At 35.6% G+C, this 26,662-nt stretch overlaps 4 protein-coding genes across 8 annotated transcripts; 1 reads left to right on the forward strand and 3 right to left on the reverse strand.

Moving 5' to 3' along the window:
- Window positions 1-1,176: 1,176 nt before the first annotated feature.
- Window positions 1,177-13,736, reverse strand: LOC110605128 (homeobox-DDT domain protein RLT1). Of its 4 annotated transcripts, none has more exons than XM_043952742.1 (18): window positions 12,753-13,736; window positions 11,954-12,406; window positions 11,753-11,832; window positions 9,627-10,013; window positions 9,449-9,538; window positions 9,198-9,362; window positions 8,840-9,062; window positions 8,159-8,259; window positions 7,541-7,627; window positions 7,266-7,415; window positions 7,018-7,173; window positions 6,117-6,326; window positions 5,374-6,045; window positions 4,637-5,197; window positions 3,445-4,068; window positions 3,222-3,326; window positions 2,544-2,807; window positions 1,177-2,249 (listed from the first exon to the last, which is right to left on the reverse strand). In XM_043952742.1, the coding sequence occupies exons 1-18, from the start codon at window positions 12,898-12,900 to the stop codon at window positions 1,446-1,448; spliced, it is 5,280 nt and encodes a 1,759-aa protein (XP_043808677.1). In that variant the 5' UTR covers window positions 12,901-13,736; the 3' UTR covers window positions 1,177-1,445. The 4 variants fall into 4 exon arrangements, with proteins under 4 accessions (XP_043808677.1, XP_043808676.1, XP_043808678.1 ...); XM_043952741.1 differs by having other exon boundaries at window positions 1,177-2,252; XM_043952744.1 differs by lacking the exon at window positions 1,177-2,249 and having other exon boundaries at window positions 2,666-2,807; window positions 3,151-3,326.
- Window positions 13,737-13,877: 141 nt separating this feature from the next.
- LOC110605129 (triose phosphate/phosphate translocator TPT, chloroplastic) lies at window positions 13,878-16,864 on the reverse strand. 2 transcript variants are annotated; one of them, XM_021743466.2, is made up of 12 exons: window positions 16,481-16,864; window positions 16,311-16,385; window positions 16,166-16,231; window positions 15,993-16,071; window positions 15,675-15,795; window positions 15,484-15,579; window positions 15,080-15,192; window positions 14,896-14,973; window positions 14,669-14,785; window positions 14,440-14,539; window positions 14,235-14,335; window positions 13,878-14,144 (listed from the first exon to the last, which is right to left on the reverse strand). In XM_021743466.2, the coding sequence occupies exons 1-12, from the start codon at window positions 16,741-16,743 to the stop codon at window positions 14,127-14,129; spliced, it is 1,227 nt and encodes a 408-aa protein (XP_021599158.1). In that variant the 5' UTR covers window positions 16,744-16,864; the 3' UTR covers window positions 13,878-14,126. The 2 variants fall into 2 exon arrangements, with proteins under 2 accessions (XP_021599158.1, XP_021599159.1); XM_021743467.2 differs by having other exon boundaries at window positions 16,476-16,618.
- A 1,647-nt stretch (window positions 16,865-18,511) lies between these two features.
- On the forward strand, window positions 18,512-20,635 carry LOC110604809 (pentatricopeptide repeat-containing protein At5g46100). The gene has a single exon (XM_021743118.2). It carries the CDS (start codon window positions 18,878-18,880, stop codon window positions 20,297-20,299), a length of 1,422 nt encoding a protein of 473 aa, XP_021598810.1. The 5' UTR covers window positions 18,512-18,877; the 3' UTR covers window positions 20,300-20,635.
- A 684-nt stretch (window positions 20,636-21,319) lies between these two features.
- LOC110604888 (protein DMP4) lies at window positions 21,320-21,967 on the reverse strand. The gene has a single exon (XM_021743177.1). It carries the CDS (start codon window positions 21,965-21,967, stop codon window positions 21,320-21,322), a length of 648 nt encoding a protein of 215 aa, XP_021598869.1.
- Between the last annotated feature and the right edge of the window lie 4,695 nt (window positions 21,968-26,662).

Below are 26,662 nucleotides of genomic sequence, written 5' to 3' on the forward strand. Positions count from 1 at the left end.
ATATTAAAATTTTGATTCGATTCGATTTTGAATCAAACCGATTGAATGATGATCCTTACTGACAATATTAAACCGATTCAATAATTATTTGACAAAAAAAAGATTAGTGAATTATTCGGTTAGTAAATTAAAATGTAATTAAACATAATATTAAATAATAAATTGAAAATTCTTAATATTTATAATAGTAATTATAATGTTAGGCTATATATTAGTGTAAAAAAAAAATAGTTACTAAGTTAATTTATTTAGTTATGATTTTAACAATCTTTAAACGGGATTGTATCCAATTTCTATTGCTAACACTTTATATATATATATATATAAAGAGAGGTTAGTCCACCGAGTCATGCTAAATTATTATCTTATCCAAACCAATTACAAATTTAGACTTACTAGAATTTGATTATAAATTCGAAATTGAATTTTTATAATTTATTGATAAGGATTATGTTTAGTTACTCTCATGAGGAAAGAAAAAAAAAACTTGCAATTTTTCTGATTATTTACCCTTCCATTAATTAGATGGGAGAAAATTAAAAAGAACCAATGAATTTTTTTAAAAAAAGAAAAAAAAAATTTCCATTTTGCATCGTGTATGTTTTTGTTTTGAAACTGCACTATATATGTTGTAATGCAGGAGAGGTTTCAGTTTTGCTTATGGTGTTTAATTTTGTCTAAAGATAAATTTTGATTTAATTTACATAAATCTTTAATTTAGGATCAAATTATCTTATTTTTAATAAATATTAATTTATTCATAATATTAAAATTAAATTAGAAGAGATAAATTAAATAAAAAAACTTAACAGCCGTAGAGGCAAAAACTCAAAATCTCAGACCCCCTATGTTGTTCTCTCTCGATGAAAATTTAATTCTGGCATTATTTAATTTTGATCAATATTCAATACCACCCATAGATACATATTAAATATCTTGTATTTCTCATAACAATAAATTATATGTATAATAATCATAATTAATAATTAATGTTTTAATTCTTTTGTACATTTTACTAACGTCATAAATGAGCTCTTTTATTTTCATTTGGATATTCATAAAATTAAATATATTTTTTGCAACTAATTTATAAAAATATTTTTTAAAAGTAGCCCACACACCGCTAGGACTTAGCCTGGGAGAGGAACCATTATAAATTGAAATGAGAGGGAGAGAGAATGAAAAACTCAATATTTGATGGCACACGCTGAGCTTACAAGTTACAATCCAATGCTCGTTAACAATTATGAATTACCAAGAGGATTTACTAATTTTTTACTTCTACCTTCTACATTATATTGCACCATAAATTGGAAGGGGCAACCTTGTTTCTCGGTTCTCTTATGCCATAAATTCTGCCGCTGCTTAAGCTGCAAAAGACCAAAAATGATGCAGCTCAACAGCAAAATGACCGACTGCTGGGACTTTTATCAACCCAACAATTATCAGTCACTATACTCATCTGAAACTTCCGAGTCTGAGCCTTCCTCATTCTCTATCTTGTTTCCTACTCCATCTGAACCCTCACTTATCTCTATGTCTCCCTCTGACTCTTCCGCTCCAATTTCTTCAATGCCATTATCATCTCCCGAAGCATCCCCATCCCCATCCCCATCCCCATCCCCATCCCCATCCCCATCCCCATCCCCATCCCCATCCCCATCATCATCACTCATTTCCATTACTGTTCTATTCCACCTATTGGAGGCTCTATTAAAACTTTGCTCCCAATTTCCTTGTTCATATCCCTCTGCTTCAACATTATCATCGGATTCTTCTGCTTCCACACTGTTACTATTATCAGCATCATCCACATCCATCCTCACCTTTTCAACGCCCCAATTTTCCTCACCCAAGTTCCTTAACGATCCACCATAGCTACTTGGGCCAACAGTATTGCTCATACGACCAATTACAGGCTCCTCAGCTACCATCATTTCCGTTCTCCTCCTCCTAACTGTTCGAAGACCTCGACCAGAACCTTTTGCATTTGCCCTTCGCCCTTGTTTTGATCCTATATTAAATTTCTCATTTTCCCTAGCATTACGCCTATTTGAATCAGATTTAAGACCAGGTACTCTTCTAGGCCACTTTGTACCGTATCCTTGATCACGGCCTCCTCGCCTACGTTTTTGGCTGTTACGTTTGCTATGCAAGTCAGTCAAGCGCTCTTCATTGACATGTTCATATTGCCTTGGTCCTTTCAGCTCAATCTCTTTATTCTTGAAGGGAGAGTATCTTGCAGGAAGCTTCTGCATACAAGCGGAAGGAGTTACCTAATGAATTTTAAAAACAAAAAAAAAATCTCTCAAGATTGTTCACTAAAAGACATATTAAGGTGACAAGCCAATTGCCACATATGCCCACATACAACTTGATAACTGTTCTGCCAGCCTACCTCATAGGAGAAACCCACCAATGCTTAAAGCACACCAATATGTCCCCCAAGATAGACGGACATGAAAATAAGGTAAAAAGAAAGGAAAGAGACGTAAACAAAGACACAAAAAAGAAGAAACAGAGGATGAGGAGAAAAAACTGACCAAATGTACTTTAGCCGACTTGTCTTCACTAGGTTCAGCCTTCTCATGCTGAATGTATGTAATTGAACCATCCAGCTCAAAAAGCCTCAGAGCCACAGCAGCAGTGGTTTTTGGTATCCAGGGCAGCACAGGAAGTGGTCCTAGATCAGTAGACCCAAATAATGCACTCTCTGTTGAAATGGAAGTACCCAATAATTCTTTTGTCATCTCAAAGTTAGCAGATAAAAAGTCTCGTTTTGTGGCATTCTCAAGCACAGTCAATATCTGCAATATAAATTTTTAATCAAGTAAAATCATACCATAATATTGGAAAAATGAAGACCCAATGTTACGCATAATATGACAACTTATGACAATGGCTGACCGCAACTTGTCACACTGCACATCTATAGGCATATATCCATTTAAAGAAGCAAATGGATATAAATACATTTAATCCATCTATATGCAATTGTACCATGCAAATTGATAATCTTAGAATGTCATTGCACTACATTTAACTGCAGCAAAAAGAATTATAGAACCAATGCAAGAATAGATGCAGAAGACTAATATATCTTGCATGCAATGCAGCAAAAAATATAGCAAGGCAACTATGACTGGGTACCATATATTTATGTCAAACAAACCACAACAGTTTTGTTGGTTAACATAATTCAACTGAAGTATGTCCAGAACCTGCAGGAGTTCCTCAGGTGAAGATGACATGTTCAACTTTGTGGCCCAGGTCTTCCTGTGAATTTCCATCCAAAATGACTCTAGAGCTTCTGGTGGAACAGATACCTATTCATTAAAATATGCAAATAATAAATGAGTCAACAAGACATAATCTCCAGTACATTGAGATGTCAGATTGTAGGAAAATTATTAATAAACTGTAATTTCAAAATGCAAATTTCACCTCAATGAAAGCTAAAAGAGCCTTCAGCAATCTGATTCCAAGAGGTAGAGAAGTATCACAAACCCCAGGTTCTAATTTCCTTTTGACTTTACACTGAATTACATGTTCTGAAAAATTAGAACTCTTATTAGCAGCATTGAGTGTCTGGTGGCAAGAAACAGAGTCAGGGTCTTCAGCTAGATAAGAATCAAAACACCAGTCACACGTGGTCAACAGCTCTGAACACCTTTTCTTCCCATATTTCATGGCATGCAAAGTTAAGGAATTGAAGCATTCCTTCCATGTCCACTTCTGAAAATCTTGGTACCTTTTCATGGCACCTTTCTTTTCCATTTCATTTCTCCCAAGCTCAATTTTGAACAAAGAAGATGTATCCAAAGTATCTGAGTTGGAACCACAAACCATACTGCTTGGACTGCTGATGCCAGCTGAGCAATTAGGGCTAGAATCTGCTTCACCAGCTTCATTCTCAGCAGCAATTCCATTTTGGCATACGATGTTTTTGGACGTGAAGTTTCTTCGGACATTTTGTTTGAAGGATTTCTCAATCTTTTGTAACATTATTCGCAAATGGGATTCCCTAATGCCACGAGTATCCAAAGATGATAAAAGGGCATCAAAGGCCTACAAATAAACGGAATTGAATATAATGTTAATGAACACATGCTGAAAGGTATAAGCCACAGAATAACTAATTAAATGACCAAATTCATACTGACATCCAAACAATTATCAAAAGACAATTTTCCCACTTTCATGATCTAAGAAAGAGAAACCACGACAAAGGGAAGAGCAACTTAAAAAAAATCCCCTAATGCAAGGACAACCTTCCACAAAGAGACAACAGGAAGTAGAATAGGCAAAGGAGGAGATCCTATTAGTCCTAAAACAACCATCATTTGATAAACAACTCCATATGGCTTAAATAATCAGATAATTATGAATATGTATCTATGTCTAATAGATAACTAAATGCATACCTTTTAATAACATCATTTTTACAAGTCAGATGTTAGCATTGCCCAATTAAAAGACATGGCATGGATGAATTAAGACATTAATAACAGTCTATGAAAATAAGTAAACTTATTGTCATAGATTCCTATAAGGCATAAGTTAACAGACTTATCATCGTTAATTTCATAAGAAGAATGAAAAAACACATGTAGGTGCAGCAAACAAGTTAGAATACCTCTTCAGAGTCAATAAGCCTCCAGTTGCAATCATGTAATTCAACAAAGATCCTACCAGAACAAGGATCATTTTTAGAAGCAGACGCTACAAACTGCCAGTATCTATTCCGTCTGCGGTCTTGTCCAAGAGGCAAGGACCTGTAGACATATGTCTCTTCTGCTATATGGCCAATATAAGCTTTCAGTTGGGAGCGTAATCTTTTTGAAGCATATCCATGTTGCTGACTTGAGAAGTTATCTGGATTCATGGAGAGATCTTGAACCATCAAGGCTTTTTCGGTAGGACCGCTGTTGTAGTTACTCTGGACATTTCCTGAAGCAGGGAACAGTTTTTGGTCTTCTGCAATTCTTGGAGATGCCTCCTTATTTTTACTATCATCAAGAAGCAATGGGCTTTGGCCACCCTCCACTACAGAACCGGTAACTTGCATTTCAGCTTTGCCCCCAATATAAGTTGGAAAATCTAATTTACTCAAAATATCTTCTTTCAAGCGACTTCTATCTAATTGTGCTTCAGCCCACATTTGCTTTTTGAGAGCATTTGCAGCTTCCAAACGATCCTGCAAAAGCAGATACTACCAGTTCATATATATTTAAAATAAAGGGAACACACAGAGAGAGAGAGAGAAAAAAGGGGAGGGTAGTGTTTTTTTTTTTTAACAAAATTGAATTCATCTCTCTTCCAGAAAATAGTGGCTTAGTAATTGACATACAACTAGTAGGAGAGAGCATTTACCTCAAGTACAGCACGAATGGTATTTCCTTCATTTGCAATACCAACCAATGCAACAAGTGCATTAAGACGCTCCTCAACACTTAGATGAGCATATTCCCCTTCTGCAAGTCCTTGAATCCATGATTCACCTGACTTGCTCTCATCTATCTCAATATTTTCCTGATCTACATTTCTCACCACAACATCTTCACGAGGGACACATTGAACAGTGCTACTTGGAGTCTTCGCATCCTTTGGGCCATTCAGATGGATGGATGAGGGTTCTTTGACGGGATCATTTTGTGCAGTTAGTGGAATACCATTGCAGATATTATCTTTTCTACTCCCTGAGCAAGTGTTTGCATCAATAGCATGATCTCCACTCCTGTTAGCACTCAATGGAGTAGTTAAATCATCAACTTCAGGGTCCTCATCGACATCCCCTTCAGAATCTTCATCTCTTTCAACATCATCACCGTCTTCTCCACCTAAAAACCCATTTTCAAATATCCGAATCTTCTTCCTAGCAGCTGAAAGTATTGCCTCAGCATCTGCAGGATCTTTTCTGTAAGCCGCCCGTAGGCAATACGTTGAAGGAGCAATTCTTTCAAAAAGCTTTTGATCCCTTGTCAAGGCAACAGATATAGATGCTTCAGGTGTCTTACTTGTTGTCAGGTCCCGAAGCCCAGATTTCTAATGCAATGTAGAAAATGATAAGTCATAACAGGGTTAAAGGTAAACTTATGACAAATAGAAGAACTCACCTGAATCTTATCTGCAAGTTCTAGCACAGTTAAACCCTTGCTTCCCTCAAGTGAAAGAACATGGAAAGCTGCAAACTTAACCGTTCCAGGTGTCAACCGATGCCTAGATCTTCGAGGAAGTAGTAAGCCCCTCTCTCGCATTAATGAAAATGCATTTTCAGCTGCTGACCCATTGCGTAGCGTTGAAATTGTATATTCACAACCTTTAACCTGAAAATTACAGACATGTGCAATTAAATAAAAAGGTAGAAATTAAAGTATCAATGTATCATAAAGTAATTATGCACTCAATTGCTCAACAAAGCAACATAAGCTAAAAGAATGTCATCAAGTTGTGTAAATAAGCAAATTTGTTTTACATAAACACATTAGCATTATCAAATTAAAACATACGCTAGAGCCCTAGGCATATTACACCTTAAAGTAATGATTTGATCCAACAGCCCAAATTTTCATCTAGATTGTGAATTGTTAGATTAAAAGATAGCTGCAAACTAAGACATCCATTCATGCAACTGATAATCATATATGTGCTATCAATTGTAACCATTTTCTCATTGATACCAAACAAGTAGCTGATAAAATTACATTCAATGGCAATATCAAAAGATAGATCTTGTTAAGCTAAGATTCAGTTATAGCTAATGGTTACCATTTATAGAATTATTTTTTCCCTGTTCCTCTCAATCTGCCTAGTTTCAGGTAATCTCTATCTACATCTCATCTTTATTACCTTAACATTCAGCTCAGAATATGAGCTCATTTCCCAATTCACCTTATACCAGTTTTATGTGGTTGGTTTGTGTGTGTGTGTGTGTGTGTGTGTGCATGTGGGAGAGAGAGAAAGAAAGAGAGCAAGAGAGCAATACGAGAAAATCCAAAAATGACTCAAAGGGCAAACCTCATCATTATCACCCAAGTATTTCCATGTTGAACTCCTTTTCTTCAACTGTGGCCCAAATCCAGCAGATAATGCCAATTGCCGGAATATTTCAGGCCAAGTTAATGGATTTAAGTGTCGCTGCCAGTTGCGTATGTCAAAGCCCCACATATATGCCTAAATACACAGTAAAAAAGAGAATGAAAACCACATGATGCCAATAAATCACACACCATCCACAATTTGACATATTAGAGGAGACAAGTTACCCCTTCAACAATCTGCAGATGTCCACCTTCAGGATTAGCAGCACAATTTTGATTTGTTCCCAATCCAGTAGGTGTCCTAGCAACATCTTCAATATCTTTGATTATCAATTTCAGAAGAGCAAAATGTACCTCACCCAGCAACCTCGAATCCTAAAAACAAAAGTAATATGAATGTAAATAGGGAGGAAAAATCGGATGCCAAAAATGAAACTAGATTTTTTTTTAAACAAAAAGAAAAAAGAAAAGAAAAGAAAACCCCTCTGTTACTCACTCACATAGTCATGAAAAGCTTGAACAAACTCATCAAGGGTAAAAGGCCATAACCCAAGAACATCAGCAAAAGTAATAAAAAATCTCCATACCTGAATTCAAAAAAGAAAAAAAATATGAGATCTCAAAATGAGGCATTAAATTGAGATTTAACTAAATTGTCCTGTCAAGCAATACAACAAGCACAGAACAATTTTAGGAGAGTGAATAACATATATAACGAAAATTTATGACAGAAAAGGAAGGGAGGCCACAAACAAGAGGAACCCGAATTTCATATGCAGAATTAGACTACTAGATGTACCTCATGCATCAGATGCTTGATAAATAACATAATAAATGCTAAAATCTGAATCACACAACCTAGCAGGAAAGCACACTTACCAAGTCACACATACACACATATACAAATAAAGAGAAACATGCATGAACTGAAAGCAGTTATTGTTCCTCCCAATTTCAGAAATCACCATGGGTTAAAAATGAAATTAAGAGCAGAATATGCACAAGGGATGGATCATCAAAATTCATCTGGCATGAAATATCCATAAAAAAAAGTACAACGAGATAAACAAGAAAGGAAATAAGTATATGAGTGAAATAAAGATGATCTTTGGACACACCATTAGAAGATTCCCAATATGTTCCTCTGAATCCATCCAAGGTTGAATAGCAAATGGTTTTTTCAATTGTATGGACTCCGGTGGGAACAAGCTCAAAGAGTCTGGCAAAAATAAAAAAGAAAGTTTGGTTTCAATTGATAAGGAAAAGAATAAGTAGTGCACAAAAATGATGACATAGCAACAATAAAAAGATCTCATCAGTATTTTTACCAGAAATAGCATTAAAGAAGATGCATAATGCATAAAAGTTGGAATGCAGTCAAGACGCAAAATTTTGAAATTTTAGTGAATTGGAGCTCCTTGACAGTTGGTTCATCTTTGTGAGAAGAAAAAAATCAACCTTGTATTGGTATGCCAAGCATATGATCCTATTTGGTGAGGCTATTAAGTGATTAGAAATTCAACTGTGCATAGGAATTTTCCTGAAGCTAGCACGTTAAAATATTCTAGAACATGAAAAACTAAATTCTAAATGAATTTTTAATACCTCTAACTAATATGCTTTAAAAAGTGTTTTTCTCAAAGACAACTTCGTAGTAATGTCAAATAGAACCTTTGCAGAAACTCCTGATGTTGTTTAGATAAACTGGAAACTATTTAAATTCTATAGGGCAGATTTTTGACACACCACATACAAAGTAAAAAAATTCATCTTAAAGGTCTTCAACAAGGCATCATTACCTCTAAATGACTCGAGATTTTGCAAAGTATCGTAGTTGAGGTGAACTATTGAGGTTAACCCCTTGCTTGCAGCAGCCAATTCCATGAGTTCCAACTGTTCATCCTCTATAAGATCCAACGATTCCTTAGCAATCCTGCGAGCAGTCGCCTTCTCAATTGCAGCTTGACGCTTCACTGCCTCTCTCTCTCTCCGAAGTTCCTCCTTTTGCCTCCTTTTCTCAGCCTTTTAATCAAAATAAACAAAAAGAAAGAAGATGCAGTTGAGATGATTTTGATCTCAAAATCAAAACATAGATACAGCAGAGATAATCTTGATCTCAAGATAAAAATATTGGCATAAAATAAATCCCATACTCACTCTTAAGTACTCTTTCTGTAAAAACTTTTCCCTTCGCTCAAGTTCACGTTTTTGCTCACGCAGTGATCTCTCCTCCTCTCGCTGCCTTTCGCGCATCAGCCTTTCTTCCTCCTTCCGTCTTTCACGCTCATGCCTTTCCATTTCTTTCCTCATGCGCTCTTCGCTCTACGATTAAAAGGTTCAATATTAGTATCAGATAAGAATCAATTATATTTATCAACATGTCATGAACATGATTGATAAGACAGTACCTTCCGCTTCAATTGGTCCTGTTTCTCAAGCTCCTTGCGGATCTGATTTTCCTGAGCTTCAACTTCCCTCGCAATTCTAACTTCATCATTCTACAATAATCAACCGTATATGATCTCAGCCCATTAAAAAAGGAAGAAGACAAAAATATCTCAAACACTTTTAAATAGTTCAAGATACCTTGCATTTCTTTCCAACCTGCGGACCTGTATCAGTATGGAAGATTTGAGCGTCAGGAAAAATATCTGGATTTTCTGATCCCATAATTGGGTGACCAATAGCGTGAGCACTTATTCTATTGTTTGTAAAGGATTCATGCTGAAGGAGATAGTCATCATCCCTGTGAAGCGATGAAAAGACATGTCCCTTCTTTCCTGGTTGAGATGACAGACGAACACCTTGAACCTTGGCCAATGGTTCATCTTCATGCACGAATGATGCTTTCCCCTTCAGAATATCAAGGGCAGGATCATGATAAGGAGATCGAGCAACTTGTCCATATGCATCAGATCTCATAGTGGACTGGTCTTGGATAAACGGATACTCATGAGAAGCCCTTGCAGATGCCTGACATGTAATTAGAATTTTAACAATATAAACCAAGCTATAATACACTATGTAATGAGATGCCTTATGTTGACTTGGAAATGCATGCACTAGTTAAAACTAAGAACACTGACATCATAAACAATTTATACAAATGCATTATGAGGAAGAATCCATTGTTCCCTGGAGAACTTTAGCATGTTAATACAAACAGACAGGAAAAGAGGAACTACAACAGAGAGTGGAACAGCAAAAAAGCAGGCAAACTTGTTAAATCATTTCATTTTACCAGATACTTGTTTAGCCTTTGATGCTCAAGGTGCACTAAGGTGCAAAAGGGTCTTGGAGCCTAGGCACAAGGCGAAAGGTGCACGTCTGAATGAGCCGGGGCTCAAAAATAAAGTTCAATGAAAAATAAAAATAAAAATAAAAAAAATAATAATAATAGATATAGCTCTATTTAACCAAACTTAGTAAGATTAACAATCTACAAAGCACTAATAAGCATAAAGAAGTACAAAATATAGACATTTCCATTAACATCCATTTTAGAACTCGTTGGAAAATAAACTAAACACAAATTTTGGCATTTAAAAACACCTTAATTATATCCAAATACAAATGCAAATAGCCCTCTTATTGTTAGAAAAAATAAGGAAAAACAATTTTAGATAACCTAGAAATATATGACCTAAATAATATGTTAATAATACTTCATGAATTAGATGGTAAATAAGCAAGAAATAAATTAACTAAATAGCAATGTTAATGTCTTTTCTGAAAAAAAAAAAAAGAATAAAAATCAGAATAATGAAGAAATAACATAAAAATATTGAAATAAGAACCCACATAACATTAGTAATATTTAAAAAATGGATATTTTTAGATCAACTAAAATCAGTGGACTACAAAACCCGATAAGGTGATTAAGATAATAAGATAAATTAAAAACATATATGAGAAGAGGGATTAAAAGGACCATGAGTGTTGAAAATGGAAATGTGGGAAGTTTATGATCATGAGTGTGGTGGTTTGATGAGATTTTGGAGAGTAATTATCACCAGCAATGTTACTTTCCAATGGTCAATGTAGGATTTTGGTAGAAATGCAAATTTTGGATTTAGTGATAGTGTTTTTGCTAATGAAGTGCATGCCGAAGGTGGCAATAAAAAGATGTTCCTTTCTAGAGCCTTGCCCTTCGAACAATTGCACTCATAAGGCGAGTGGAATGTTGCCTCCCTTTCTCCTGTAGAGGCACAAGGGTTAGGACCGGGTGAGCCTTGAGCCTCAAGCATGCCTTTAATAAGCATGATAGAAATGAAGAGAAAAGTAGCCTTAAGAACTTGATCAATATAGACAAGACTTGACTCGATTGATACAAATTCCAGCAGGAATTCTTTTTTTTTTTTCAACTCCAGGTTGCCACCTAACTTTAGGCTATTGTAGAAGCACATTAACTATTTTAAATGTTAAATGAAAGTTGTCATTCTTATAATGGGTTTATCTATTAGAAGCAAGACAGAGAACAACAAGGTGAATGTTTAAAAAAAAATATGGGAAACACCAAAGACTTGAGACTGGGAAAAGAACCCACTAAAACCACATACTACAATAATAGATGCTTAGTTAGGGCTCATCAAGCATAACCATGTTGCAATTTCATAGCTGGAATGAAATATCAAAAATCCAATCCATCAATGTGCATGCCACATATGCTGAATATAACATGAGTACTCATATAAAGAATTTGAGAAACCAACTTTGCTGGATTTTGCATCATGTCGCTCATATGCTTTGGCATCATAAGAATGCAAGGGCCGCTTCTGCTGCTCAGTCATTGCTATCGGACATGGTTTAACCAAAAAAAATAAGTGAAAGCAATACAGCATAAAAAAATAAAAATAAATAAATAAATTAGGATGCAAAACAGTCTTAAAGAAAATTCGTCAAGCTGCTTATACCTATAGGGGCCCCGAACGCATCAGGTGGCAATGGATCAAACTCCATCCCAAGAATTGGCCCATCCTCTCTCAATGGCTCCCCCAACTGTGCCTCCACACATGCAATAGCTCTAAGTTCCATGACTGACTGAGGTGACGACTCATAGTGCCTCCTCATCATTGGCACATCATCCAAATACACCTTCCTTGGCTCCATAAATGGGCTAGAGCCAGAACCTGAACCAGACCCATAATCACTTACAGGGTCAGGGTCAGGGTCAGGGTCAGGCTCTACTGCCCTCATCTCCTCCACAGGAGATTCCGTCAACTGTACTGCCTTACGAGGCTTCTTTGCAGGAGTCTCCTTTTTGTCCTTTAATCTCCTGTGACAAAACCACATCTGCAGTTGCCTATCAGAGAGACCTAACTTCTGTGATAATTCTGCCCGCATAGCTTCTGATGGGTATGTCTCCACTGTATCATGAATAAAGCACCAAATGATCAAACCAAACCAAATTTACATTGAAATTGAAAACACTTGCATAGATAAAGCAGTAAATTTACCCATATAAGCAACAAAATTCATTCACTTCACAAAAATTCAACAGAATAAACAAACACATACACACCGTAAAAGAGCAAAAGATCAGCATTTGCATACAATAACAAATACACAAAAACACAAATAAAACAAAAGGAAAGAAAAATAGAGAGAAGAAAAAAAAACATAGGAAATCACAAAATTGCAACAAAAGCCAATCTGAACATCCATAAGCTCAAAAAAAAAAAAGGAGTAACATTAAGAAGGAAGTGCACGGACAAGCATAAGCCTTTTCAAGAGCTTCGAGTTGGAAAGGAGTCTTCATCTGACGTTTGGGCTTGCTCTGTCCTTCATTAGAATTCCCAATATTGTTGTTGCCGCCACTGGTGCCTCTATTCTGATTCTCACCTTCAGAATTGGTCTCCATTGAAGCGATCGCGAACTCGAGATCAACAAATTGAAAGAATTAGGGTTACCAAAACACAAACCAAAAAGATAAAGAAACAGAGAGACAGAGAATAGTAAAATCGCGATTTGTTTGGCTTTCCAATCCTCTCCTTCTTTCTATTCTATTGAGAAGTAAATATCGTAATAGTCAAGGAAGAGAAAGACCGAATCAATTAACATTTTCTTTTTATCTGTTCGGGAAATTAGAGATTTCAATGAGAGCAAGAATATTAAAATTATTATTATTATTATTTTCTTTTTGGTTTTGTGATATATAATGTTCATCATGTGAGCAAAAACACCAAATTAATTTCCTTTTTTTGTTTAAAAAAAATAAAAAAAGGAAAATTGATGAAGGTTATAGTCGTAGATGGCTTGGCTGGGTTCTTAGAAAGAACAATTTTGTTATTTGGTGGATTCGACCCTTTCGGTTTCCATATTTCCGGTTTCTGTTAGTGGGCCCAAGGCAGCCCAATGTCTCACCTTTCACTTTGGGCTCTACTATTTACTCTTCCCCTTGGCTTACTAGGCCATTAAAGGACATAAATTTAATAATAAAACATTTTATGTCAAATTTACAAGTAAATTATGCAACGGATCTTCTGAAATAATTAGATATATTTAAAATCTTAAGATTTACTCTAAACTAAAATCATCTCATGTGGGATTTCCGCATCGACTAGTTACCTAGAAACATGGCTTTGATCAATGCGATTGGATTGTTTTCTTAAGCTTTGTACCATTGTACACATGATGCATACATATGTTTTTTCAGTTTAGTTTATATGAATCATATGCATGTAAGCTAAGTCCTGTCTTCTAAGAATATAACTGCCCAAATTAATAATATGTATTTAAAATTTTTAATTAAATATTTCTAGTGTTCTCCCAACAAAATAAAATTATAATTGTGAATAATTATTCTTGTTAGCTGAATTTTATTTCTTTGGTGACAAGTTTGTGGCAATGAAAATTCACATATTTAATTCTCATTATTGTCAAACTCACTCTAGAGATTCTAACCATATAGGTTTGTCCTGAGGAACAGAGCAATAGATACAACATTATTTTAAGAGAACATGAATCATAGAAAATTGCTGGAAAAAAAAAAGCATCATAATGACAAACAGGACACTCGATTGTCATTTTTATCTTTGAAACCACAGAACAACACTTTACAAATCATGTTGATTCCTCTTTCCAACCTCAAGCCGCTTTCTTTTGCTGCAAAGAAACCAACTTTAAGAGTTATTTTCTTTTATTAAGGAGAACCTCAAGTCTAAATTTTAATCTATTGTTGATGTTGACACTCACTCGTTTCTCCTCTTCTATCTTGGCTTTGAGGAAAGAGTAGATTGCAACACCAGCAATTGCGATGCATGTTCCAATACCAGTTTGTGTTGAAATCTTGTTACCTGCCAGGAAGGAAGCATGAGATATGATTTTTTTTTTTTAATGGAAGATGAAAATTTAATAATAATTAAGAGATAATAATAATGAAAGGATGTTTTTTAATTACCAAAGACAACGATTGAGAAGCCAATCACAAATACACGTTTGAGAACATTGCCAACTGCATGGGTCAGAGGAGCAACCCTCTCCAAAGTGTTGGTAGCCAACTGAAAATTGATTCACAAAAATTGTTTTATTATTCTCAAAAACAATGTCGCAGGCGCATTTTAAAAGAAACGATGGGATTGGAGACGATGATTGTGACAAGGATTATTAGAATTTCAGAAGATTATTACCTGGTTGTATAGGTGATAAAACATGCCCACCCAAAAGAGGTCCGAGATGAGTTTGGTCATGCCCACTTTAGCTATTGCATCCTTAAACCCGACATTCAGTAGTTGTGGTCCCTCAACCTGGAAAGATAACATGACCCAAAATCAGGCAAGCGTGGAGAGACTTCAAAAGGTTGAATGTAATCTTATGAACATGAAACCTCAGGGGACTCAAGGTTTTAATTACTCACAATAATGGCAGGCGGGATACAGAAAATGAGAGCAATGATGGAAATGTAAGCATAGACATTAGTGCTGTCCATATCAGTCTGCAAGAGAATTAAAAAAACACAGGCAATTAATACCAAAAGGCATTTTCTAAAACCAAAATAGCACTTGGTAGAAAAATAAAAAAATGAGTGCAAATTAAATTACCATAGCTTTCTTTGAGTAGATACTCCTGTAAGTGAAGGAGATGTTGGAAATCATAGCACTAATGAACCCGAGCCAATTGAATGAAAGCTCAGTCAAGGAAGCCATGGACACACCTATATTTTATTCACAACTTAAATGTCATAAAAGATTACCAGTATTTTAACAGCCCCTAACGGACAAAACCTGTTCTTAGACTGCACAAATCCTATTCACATGACATGCATGTCTTAAGATTTATCTACATGATAAACGTTCATGCGAAATCAAAGAGAAGTTCCATATTTAAGGAAAATGCTCAAAATAAATGTGACATGGTTTTGTATTCCCAATAGAAGTTTGTCAGAAACCAATTAGGTGCTGTGACATTTGCAGACGGAAAGAAGATGAAGAAGAAGAAGGCTCACCAATGACCACAGGAGCAAGTGAAAGCCATAGAGTAATGGGAATTGACTGGCCTAGAATGAATTGAGAAGCAGCAGCATTGAAGAAGGGCTCAAGCGCTGAAAAGAAACAAAACCATTATTTAGGTGTAATGAAAAAGTCAATAATGTTAGTTCCCTATAATTTGAATAATAAAATGACTTCTCTATATCACCTTTGATCGTGTGGGTGAAGGAAACAGCAACTGCTGCAAATGAGACATTACTGGTCACATGGCCTATTGCGTGACACAAAGCAACAGGTATCAACACCTTCAAGAGCTTTGAGTCAATGGGCTACATATAAAGCACCAATAAAAGTTATCAGGATTGCTCCTAACGCAGTCTGAAACCTCCATTATTCAGATAAAAGATCAATTAAGTTTAAAGTGCCCGAACTTAAATTAGGCCAAACAAGACAAAGTGAGCTATGATGAAAATTATAATTGATTAACGTGAACAAACGTAATGGGCCTAAAAGATGATCTACTCACAGCGCGCTTAGGAAGACCGACGGCCCAGCTAACCAAGCAATACACAACTCCAACGAACAAATGAATCACCGAAACAAAACTACAAATCTCACAAGACTTCTCGTCAAAACCACTCTCACTTAACGCACTTTAAATGCACTGCATTAAAATATAGCATCTAAATCTCTACTCACTAAGGATAAGGAAAGTAATTGTAGATTTTCTTGTTAAGTATGTTAAATATCACGTTCAAGAAGTACCTGCCAAAAAAAAGCAAAGAAATCAAATCTTGTAATGTTCGAATTATAGCAAGGAAGATAAAACGGAGGTTTGACCTACCACATGAAGAAGAAAAATCCGGTGACAAGTGCCGGATATTTGTTAAAGAAACCTACCGGAGCAATCTTTGCATCCCTGCAAAAGTATCAAGTCAAACAGCATGCGAACGGCATGTCAGAATCTGACAAGGAAAGAGTGGATGGAGTCAGAACGGAGGAAACGGACCTCACCCGGAGGAATCGCTTCCCTCAGCAGGAGATGAAGCGGCTGCCATGTTCTGCCTGAGAATCTCCCGTTTTCCTGCTGGAGAGCTTTCCAGGAGCAGAGATGGACGGAGCTGCCTCCCCCATATGATGTTACCGCCTTCACCAACAGCTCCAATTGGTTTCATTGAGACAAAGCTTGAAGTGCTGCTCTCTCGCATGGGCCTCCGTAAATGAGGCAAAGAATGGACGGTAGTGGTGGTTGCCCGTGACAGCACTCGCGACTCCATGATTGTACTCAGAGACAGAAAGAGAGAGAGAGGGGTGGCAAATGTGCTTTTGGTAGCTAGAGTGAGCTCTTATGGTGGAGAGAGAACCGTTTTTTGTGGTTCTCAAATGTCAAGTCGAGCGGTTAATTGCCTTCTGGAGCTACTGAGTTCAGTTACGATCACATGCATCGGCGGACCACGCTAGTAAGTGATAATAGAACCACGTATTAATTTTACCACACGATCAACGGTGTATAAATGAAATGGAAATTAGAATATGATAATATCTTGATGGGAGATGCTTGCTTGAGGTAAATTACAAATAAAGAAAAATAAATTTGGGTGGAGATAATATCGTGGGCGTGATTTTTAGTTAGAATGGGGTGATAGAGTAGGCCCACTTATCCTTAGAGAGAGGCTTGTGAGGATGAGCAAGGTCTTGTCCAATCCTCTCTCATCGTTTTACAATTGACAGTTTATCTCTATAACGCGATATTGGAGGCAGCTATCCATCTAAGACTTTTTTTTATTCAAAGGGTTATTAAACCTAAGGTCACGGGATGAAATTGCAGAAACGACGAGATTATTTCCATGAATCTGTGGAAATGAGGTCGTAGGATCGACACATGTATCTATTAAACAGGGAAAAGTCTTTCATGCTCTTTCATAGGTCACAATTCACAGAACATAACTACCTAGGAGGGGGCCCTGGAATAAACACGCAGCTTTGGTCTTAAGCTAATGCCACCACTCAATGTGAAAGATTGAGGTGTCTTTGATTCTTTTCAAGCCTCCAATCATTGAAACTCATACCATAATTGTACATTATACACTACTCTTAACTCTGATTTTTCTGTTTTCGTGTGCGGCCTGCGCTGCTAGTGCTAGGAGTCGGTTGGTTCAAAATTTAAGCTTATGGATATGATTTTGAATGAAACAAGAAAAAAATCTTTATAAATTGGAAGTGAATCAAATTATAAAGATCAGATGGATTTCAATTTCCTTAAATTGCCAAATTTAGGTCCAGAATCACCCTAATTAGTGTAATTGTCCTTTGTCTTCACATTACTATTTTGCTATGAGCAAAGTAGAATTAACTTAGAAATATGATAAAATTTTAAATTTAGATTTATTTGCGGAAAAATAATTAATATTTAAAAAAATTAAATTGAATTACTTAAATTTTATTGTTTAATTTTAATTTTAAAAATAAAATATATTAACAAATATATATATATATATAACTTAATAAAATTTTCAAAATGTAGAAATTTTTATTTTGAAAAAATGAAATCAATGACTTAATTTTTTTAATTAGAGAAATATTTTTATTAATTAATTTTTTAAATAATTTAAATATTAAAAATATTTTCTTGTTAAATAAATGAATTTTAGTATTTATATTTTTAAGAAAACAAAAAACCTGTTTCAAGATATGTGTTGTCAATAACTTTATTAAAAGTATTAATAACTAATTATTATTAAAAATTAAAATTAATATAAATTTCAAAACTGCAAAAATTAAACAACTTTTTAAGGACATTATACATTGCTTCACTTGCATTAATGTGATTTAATTTTTTTTATTTAGTAAAAATTATTTATTATTATTATTTAGTTTTTCATTGGAAATTTAAATCTAAAACATAATAATATAAATATGATTTTATTATAACTAAATTAAAATTTATTATTATTTAATTTAAATACTAGTTTTTTTTTTTTTTTACATCATTTGGTAATTCTGTAAGTTTGACATAAAGGGCTTAGGGATGGCCCAACCCTGCTTCATAAGCATTAGTAACCGAGGGGAAATCAATTGCGCTTCTTGCAAGTCCTCGCTGCATACTCTTATTTCCTTCACACCGTCAAAACCACGTCGTTTAAGGGAACGCTGTTTCTATCGTTCTCAACATTCATCTCTTGGATTCTCGCCCTCCACCTGTTTGATAAAATGCTTGAAGAAAAATAGCCTTCCTTTTATCTTGAATAAGATCTGTATCGACTCTACCACACTACCTAATGCGCCACTTCGTATATTGTTTTATTTTCTTTTAGTTATTGCGTGGTTTACGGCTTAAAGAAGTTGCAGCAGTTGCGGTTTTTGCTGTTGGTATTAAGGTACTGTTGAGAAAGGGAACAGGTAGTGATAGGCATGAAAACTTTGTTGAAATGGTCGAAAAAAATCAAGCCTTCTCAAGTTGAGCAGCTGATACGGGCAGAAAAGGACGTACATAAAGCTTTACTCATATTTGATTCTGCCACCGCTGAGTACTGTAATGGTTTTAGGCATGATCATTCCACATTTGGTGTCATGATCTCCAAGTTGCTCTCTGTAAACCAGTTTAGAAAAGCTGAGGAGATGCTTGAGAGAATGAAGGAGGAAAGATGTAATATCACGGAACATATATTCCTTTCTGTTTGCAGAGCCTATGGCAGAGTGCATAAGCCATTAGATGCCATCAGGGTTTTCCATAAGATGAATGATTTTGAATGCAAACCCACACAGAAGTCTTATATTACCGTGTTTGCTATTCTTGTGGAAGAGAACCAGTTAAAGATTGCAATGAGGTTTTACCGGTATATGAGAGAAATGGGTATTTCACCTAGTGTTGTATCTCTCAATGTCCTTATCAAAGCCCTTTGCAAGGACAGTAGAACTTTTGATGCTGCTCTTAGGATATTTAGAGAGATGCCTAATCATGGGTGTATTCCCGATTCATATACATATGGTACGTTGATAAATGGTTTTTGTCGACTAGGGAAGATTCATGAAGCAAAGGAGTTGTTTAGAGAGATGGAAACAAAAGGTTGTTCACCATCTGTGGTTATGTATACTTCATTGATACATGGTTTATCACAGTCTAATAATATGGATGAAGCTGTGGGATTCCTCGAAGATATGAAGACCAAAGGCATTGAGCCAAATGTGTTTACTTACAGTTCTTTAATGGATGGTCTTTGCAAAAATCAGCGATCTTCACAAGCCATGGAACTACTGAAAATGATGATTAGCAAAAACTGTAAACCTAATATGATAACTTATAGTACCTTAATAAATGGCCTCTGTAAAGAAGGAAAACTTCCTGAAGCTGTGGAGATGCTTGACAGAATGAAGCTTCAGGGCATAAAACCAGATGCAGGGCTGTATAGGAAGATCATAAATGGGTTGTGCGAAAATCACAAGTTTCAGGAGGCTGCAAACTTCCTCGAAGAGATGGTACTTGGGGGGATCTCACCAAGCAGATTAACATGGAGCCTTCATGTTAGGATTAATAATATAGTAGTCCAAGGTCTTTCTAGCGATGGCGATAAAAGTCGAGCCTTCCAATTGTATTTAAGTATGCGTACAAGAGGTATTTCAGTTCAATATGAGACATTCAATTCTCTAATAAAGTGTTTTTGCTATAAAAAAGACCTGCACAGTTCCGCTCGTATTGTTGATGAGATGGTGCTGGATGGATGTGTTCCTGACTGGGAAACATGGAATGAATTGGTGTGTGGATTTTGGGATCAAAGAAAGGTGCGGGAAGCTGCTGAGCTGTTAGCAATTAAGCTGATGAATTTATCAGCCTAGCATGTGGTGGGATTTACATAAAGCTATGTTTTGTTTTTCATTTGGGGCATGGATTCCAATTTGCTATCAGCCTTCACCATCATATCTCAACAAATGAAGTACACCTTGTTAAAGTCTTCTTCCATGCATAGATACATTGCTCTATGTAACCTTATTTATGTTTTAGCAGGTTAGATATTCATTTGTCCTAGCCATCCCAATGGCTTATTGAAAGATCAATGATTTCCTTTTTTAACAATTATAGAGCATCAATAAACAATAACTGTACTCTGCAACTTTCCTCTGTCAATGAAACTTTCGTTCAGGCAGTATGACATATGATTTATCTTTCACCTTGGGATCATTCATGTGATCTAAATTATACTTGTTCTTGTTCTTTTATGTACTTCTTCACTATAGAAAGGCCTGGTGGCTGATGTTAACTTCTTTTTGTGTGTACATATAAAGTCAAATTAATTTCTCCTGACTTTTGGATTCAGCTGATAGCTTCAAGCTTAATATATATATATGGATGCTGCAGTGAGTGACAAATTACAGGGAGTAAAAGGATGAGCGATTTGTTGCAGCTGCGACCAGAAACCTTTGGGGGGAGTTTTAGTTGCTGGTTTTAGTTAGTTGAGTAGTTATAGGAGATTGAGCTTTTAATATTGTGAAAGGGCAGAAAGAGAACGAATGGGGATTCCGTTAATGATAAAATCTTGAACCCATGATGATGGTCCAAGGCCTCAATAATCAAGTATTTTTCTGCTTTGCTAAGTATAATTTGCTACATTAAAATTAAGAATTTTTCTGCTTCGCTAAGTATAATTTACTACATTAATCATAGTGGGTCTCATAATTAATACCTCTTAGTGGGTGTACACATAACTAATAACTCTCATTTTATTTAAAATCTCAGCACGTACGTCTCACATAAAAATATTATGCTTAAGAAATTTTCATTAGTTGGGTATTTATACACCTTGATCTAGGCAAGATTTTCCCAACTTCACATCTTAGGGAGCAGGCACCAAGTATATATCAAATAGCAGATAGAGGGAAGCCAATTCCATGGCGCTGTGTAGGAAAAACAACAAATAACACACTGCAAACTACACCAATCCCCACTGGCAATGCCCCGAGGACTTCTTGCATCTCAGCTGATGGTGTTGGATTCAAGCAATTCACCACATTCTGATCAAATAGCGCAATAGCAACAAACACAAGTATTGACATGAAGGCGTGCATGAAATCTATAAACTGCAGCCGGTACTTGACACCAAGCTCAGGTGCAATAGTACCAGACCCATCAATAATCCATAACCCATGAACTGTAGCAAATCCATGACAAACGTTCCCAGTCTTGTCTATGAAGCTATCAGTGAAGCTCAACAAGAAACATGAGAAGCTACAGAGAGCTACTAGCACTATGGTCATGACCCTGCTAACTGAGTCACAGTGTCCTTTGTTGGAGAATATGGGCGACAGGAGTTGGAAAGAAAGAACAGTTCCTGTAGGCAAGAGATTGGCCAAATAGGCTGTGCTCTTAAATGTCTGAGCAATAGCTTTCTGAATCAGATTTTTCTGTTCTGTGTTAGGCATGGGCAAGCCTGCAGATTCCAGGAAGGGAAGCTTTTTCTCTTTAAGATGGTGATCATGAGAGTTTCCATCTTCTAGCTTAATCTCCATTGCATGTAAGCACTATCTATATACTCTTCCTTGGACAGATTGTTTTACTATATATATGCATGTGTTTGGTAGTGAAGGGATTGGGATCTGAGTGGAGGTAAAGGGAGGGTAAATAAGCTAGGAATGTTTTGCAAGAAAAAGAATCCCCATAAGAGAAAGAAGGTGGAGTTTACTAGAGCTTGAGGGTTATTAGTCAATTATGGTTCCAATTTTAGTTGGTCAATTAGTTATTGATGTGAAGTGATTGGTTAAAGGCTTTTCTCAGTCCATTATATTAACATTAGTTAATACTGACAATATTGCAATACATAATTACGTAAACAAGAAACACATCCACATGTTTAAACTAGGAAAAACAACGTAGTGACATTTAACCTTAATAATGAAATTGCTCAATAAAATTAATTTATTAGTTAATAAATGACGTGTGCAACTAGTCTTAAATTATACGGTAGCCTTGGATCAGACTTAATTTTTGCGGTCGACGAGATCCACGATAGCTTTTCGGAAAAAAAATTTTGAGATGCACTGACGCGAAACCCTATGGCACAAGCCTCAAACTCACACGCACAAGTAGATATGAAATCTAAAGATTTGATAAACCCACCTCCTATGGCACCCCAAACTTAGAGAAGCTGAAACACCAATGATCGAAGGATTTAGATGAGAATCTGACAAACGTCACAACGAATAGTTGATAAGTTAGCCAAGATTCTTGGTGCAATTGATGAAAGCAAATCCTCACTCTCACTCAAAGCAATACACGCCAAAGGCATGAAAAGAATTCTGAAATTTTAATTAAAAGCTCCCTCTTACAATTGTTTTTTATCCTTATATAGTAAGGAGAAAAACAAATAAAACCCTAAGACACTCTTCTTGGACCTGACTTAAACACATAAGACCCAAGTCCAATCACACACTAAAATAACACATAAGTATTAAAACATAAGCCCAAAGCATGGCCCAACACTCTAAATTTTAAAAGATAAAGTATGGCCAGAATACAAGCCCAAACAAAGCTAAAATAAAACAAGTGTTAAATAATAAAAATATAGCAAGCCCATCATAACAAAGCTGAATCTTCACAAAAGCCTTACTTGATCTTCACTTTAGACTTCTCTTTGTGTAGTTTTAGCCCATAGGTTTGATTAGGCTCCCTAAGTCTATGATTGCAAGTGTTGCACCAAATCTGTTCCATATGAGTTGAAACACGCCCCAAATATATATGGATCATATGAATATAATTTTGAACTCCTTTTAGATCCATTTGAATGACATAAGTTTGCTCCACACCATTGTTAGAAATTTGCCCTATTGAATTCGTATCATTCTCTCATTCTTTAAAAAAGATTTGTCCTCGAATCTTGCTGATATTTATGTCAAAAGGGGAAGCTTTAGGAACCCATGTATCTTTAAAGACCTCCTTTTGAATAGGTGGAAATAGGATAAAACTTTCGTCATGAATGTTTTCATCAACAACCTGCACATCAAGAACAAATGAACTAGGCATAGAAATATTAGTCATAGAAAGATCCTGTGGATGTGACCCATTCTCCTCTACAACTTCTAAAACAGTCTCATTTGCCTCCTCCACCTCATCAATCACGTGCTCCCCATGTCCCTCATCATTCACAACGTCTTCTATAAGTTCATTGATGGAATTCTCAACAACAACTACATTAGATTCATGCATTACAACTTCCTCTTCAATTTCAATCTCTATGGAAGTTGAGATTGGAACTTTAGCCTCTTCTTTCTCCTTTTCTTTCTCCACCTTCCCTCCTTGAACTAGTCTTGATTCTTTTCCAGCCTCTTTACCCTCAAACTCACTCTTTTCTCTCATCTTTTCCGCAGAATTCAAGCTCTCACTCCCCTTTGTGGCCAAGGCCGAAGCCTCCCTCTCCCTCTCCAGCATCTTTATTTGATCAACATATACCTCTTGAGGTGATAAAGAAGCGAGTATAACCTTCTGTCCTTCATGAGTGAAGGAGTACTTGTTATTGAACCCATCATGTTGCACCTTTCTATCATGTTGCCACGGTCTATCCAACAACATATGGCTTGCCTGCATAGGTACCACATCACACAATATCTCATCCTTGTACCTACCAATAGAAAATGGTATAACCACCTGGCGTGTAACCCTAACCTCACCACAATCATTCAACCATTGCAATCTATATGGCTTAGGGTGTTTAATAGAAGCCAAGCCCAATTTTTCCACCATATACATACTAGCCACATTTGTGCAACTACCTCCATCAATTATGAGAGTACACACTTTTCCATTAACCAAACACCTAGTGTGAAATATGTTTTTCCATTATTCTAGGCTTTCTTCCTTAACCTGCATATTCAGAGCATGCCTAACAACAAGCATCTCACAATGTGCAGCAAGCAACACATTATTAACCAACACATCCGAATCATCATAGTCATTATTGCAATTAGGAGTTTTTTGAGGTATTCTTGTAGAAGTGGAAGTTTGTGAGACATTCAAACTCTCCATAGTTTCAGTCAACCTCTCAAGAGTCTTATTGAGCCTTTGTAACTCACCACTGACTGACTTCTTAAAGAGCTTATAATCGTTACCCATATTCGATTCACTTCTATCAGTACGATCCACCACATTCTTGTCTTTACTCATCCTACCTTAAATCAACAAAAAACAAAAAGAACTAGCAAATATTGTGTTAAAAAAAAGTACTCAAGTGTTTGCACTCTTACCATTCTTTTGCTGATTCTTTAATTGCACTTCAGAAACTAAGGTCAACCAACTAATCACAAGGTGCGTTTAATGAAACAAAGAAGAAATCCTAAAGAAAGAAGGAAGCGCGCAAAAACTAGAAAGAAGACACTGACAAGTTGGAAAGTAACACATGAACTAGGTTTTGTGCTACTTGAAAAATATCACCTAGAGTATAGACACAAGCAAACAATACTCCAGCAATGTAAAGGAAGCAAAAGCAAGCTTAAACCAAAAAAAGAAACTTAGAAATCAAATAAAAAAGAACTTGGACAAAAAATATTGCATTTAATTCACTTCAACGCAAATTAAATATAGATCTATTTAAATCTACCCAAAAAGGAAAGTATCAAAACCCCACAAATAGAATCAGAAAAGAAAAATATAAATTTCTCTCAGATCAGAAATATGGACGAAAATTCTGGTGTTAAAAGAATGATTTGACATCAAATCAATTTAGATGCAATTGCTCTAAATGTGCACTTTAGGAAATAGGCAGAATTTCTTTTATCTTCTAATCTGGATTCGACCAAATTCAAAATTCAATATTCAAATTGATTCCCATAAATTACTGCAATTAATTGAGATAGGTAAGGCAATATAGATGAAAAAGGAAGCATATCACAATTTCGGCCAGATCAAGGTAAATAAGGCAAAGGCGATTTTTTTTTTTTTGATGATTAATAATCAAGAAGGTGCAGCCATGGACACACAAACTTTCACCGAAAACAAGGAAGAAAATAAAAACTCAAAAACCCTAGATCCTAAGATAAATCAGAATTTACCTCACTTTGGCTCTGATACCAACTGACACGGAACCCTATGGCACAAGCCTCAAACCCACACGCACAAGTAGATATGGAATCCAAAGATTTGATAAACCCACCTCCTATGGCACCCCAAACTTAGAGAAGCTGAAACACCAATGATCGAAGGATTTAGATGAGAATCTGACAAACGCCCCAACGAATAGTTGATAAGTTAGCTAAGATTCCTGGTGCAATTGATGAAAGCAAATCCTCACTCTCACTCAAAGCAATACACGCCAAAGGCATGAAAAGAATTCTGAAATTTTGATTAAAAGCTCCCTCTTACAATTGTTTTTTATCCTTATATAGTAAGGAGAAAAACAAATAAAACCCTAAGACACTCTTCTTGGACCTGACTTAAATACATAAGGTCCAAACCCAATCACACACTAAAATAACACATAAATATTAAAACATAAGCTCAAAGCATGGCTCAACACTCTAAATTTTAAAAGATAAAGTATGGTCAGAATACAAGCCAAAACAAAGCTAAAATAAAACAAGTGTTAAATAATAAAAATATAGCAAGCCCATCATAACAAAGCTGAATCTTCACAAAAGCCTTACTTGATCTTCACTTTAGGCTTCTCTTTGTGTAGTTTTAGCCCATAGGTTTGATTAGGCTCCCTAAGCCTATGATTGCAAGTGTTGCACCAAATCTGTCCCATATGAGTTGAAGCATGCTCCTAATATATATGAATCATATAAATATGATTTTGAACTCCTTTTAGATCCATTTGAATGACATAAATTTGCTTTACACCATTGTTAGAAATTTGCCCTATTGAATCCGTATAATTCACGACTTTTAAAAAGTGTGATGAGGGCCGCAGGCCTATTACAAAGTTCAATATGAAAATTTCATTATTTAGGGAGTCAATTTTGTATTTTAATTATTTTTTTAGATATTTTGGATATTTTAATTTTGCCTATTAAAATTTTATTTCTATTATAAATAGTTTTTCATAACTATTAAAAACTTAAAAACTCATTTTTTCAATTTTTGAGGAATTTTAATAAAACTTTTAGTTTTCTAACCTATCTTTTTTCTCTTATTTTTAAAACTCTGAATGTTTTTATCGAAAAATATTTTAAAATAAAATATTAAATATATTAAAATCAAACATGAAAAAATATAAT

Source organism: Manihot esculenta, chromosome 17, assembly GCF_001659605.2.
Source record: "Manihot esculenta cultivar AM560-2 chromosome 17, M.esculenta_v8, whole genome shotgun sequence".
NCBI classification, from domain to species: Eukaryota; Viridiplantae; Streptophyta; class Magnoliopsida; order Malpighiales; family Euphorbiaceae; genus Manihot; species Manihot esculenta.

Bases quoted from the DNA above. Each gene is read 5' to 3' on its own strand.
- LOC110604809 (XM_021743118.2), top strand. From the start codon at position 18,878: ATGAAAACTTTGTTGAAATGGTCGAAAAAAATCAAGCCTTCTCAAGTT.
- LOC110605128 (XM_043952741.1), bottom strand. From the start codon at position 12,900: ATGGAGACCAATTCTGAAGGTGAGAATCAGAATAGAGGCACCAGTGGC. The intron at 6,046-6,116 runs GTGAGTTCTTCT...ACATTGCATTAG, and splicing joins AACTTGCAGATAAGATTCAG to AAATCTGGGCTTCGGGACCT. The intron at 2,808-3,221 runs GTTCTGGACATA...TTTATATTGCAG, and splicing joins CACCTGAGGAACTCCTGCAG to ATATTGACTGTGCTTGAGAA.
- LOC110604888 (XM_021743177.1), bottom strand. From the start codon at position 21,967: ATGGAGATTAAGCTAGAAGATGGAAACTCTCATGATCACCATCTTAAA.
- LOC110605129 (XM_021743466.2), bottom strand. From the start codon at position 16,743: ATGGAGTCGCGAGTGCTGTCACGGGCAACCACCACTACCGTCCATTCT. The intron at 15,193-15,483 runs GTGAGCCTTCTT...AATAAAATATAG, and splicing joins ACTTGCTCCTGTGGTCATTG to GTGTGTCCATGGCTTCCTTG. The intron at 14,336-14,439 runs GTAATTAAAAAA...CCTTCCTGGCAG, and splicing joins CTTCTCAATCGTTGTCTTTG to GTAACAAGATTTCAACACAA.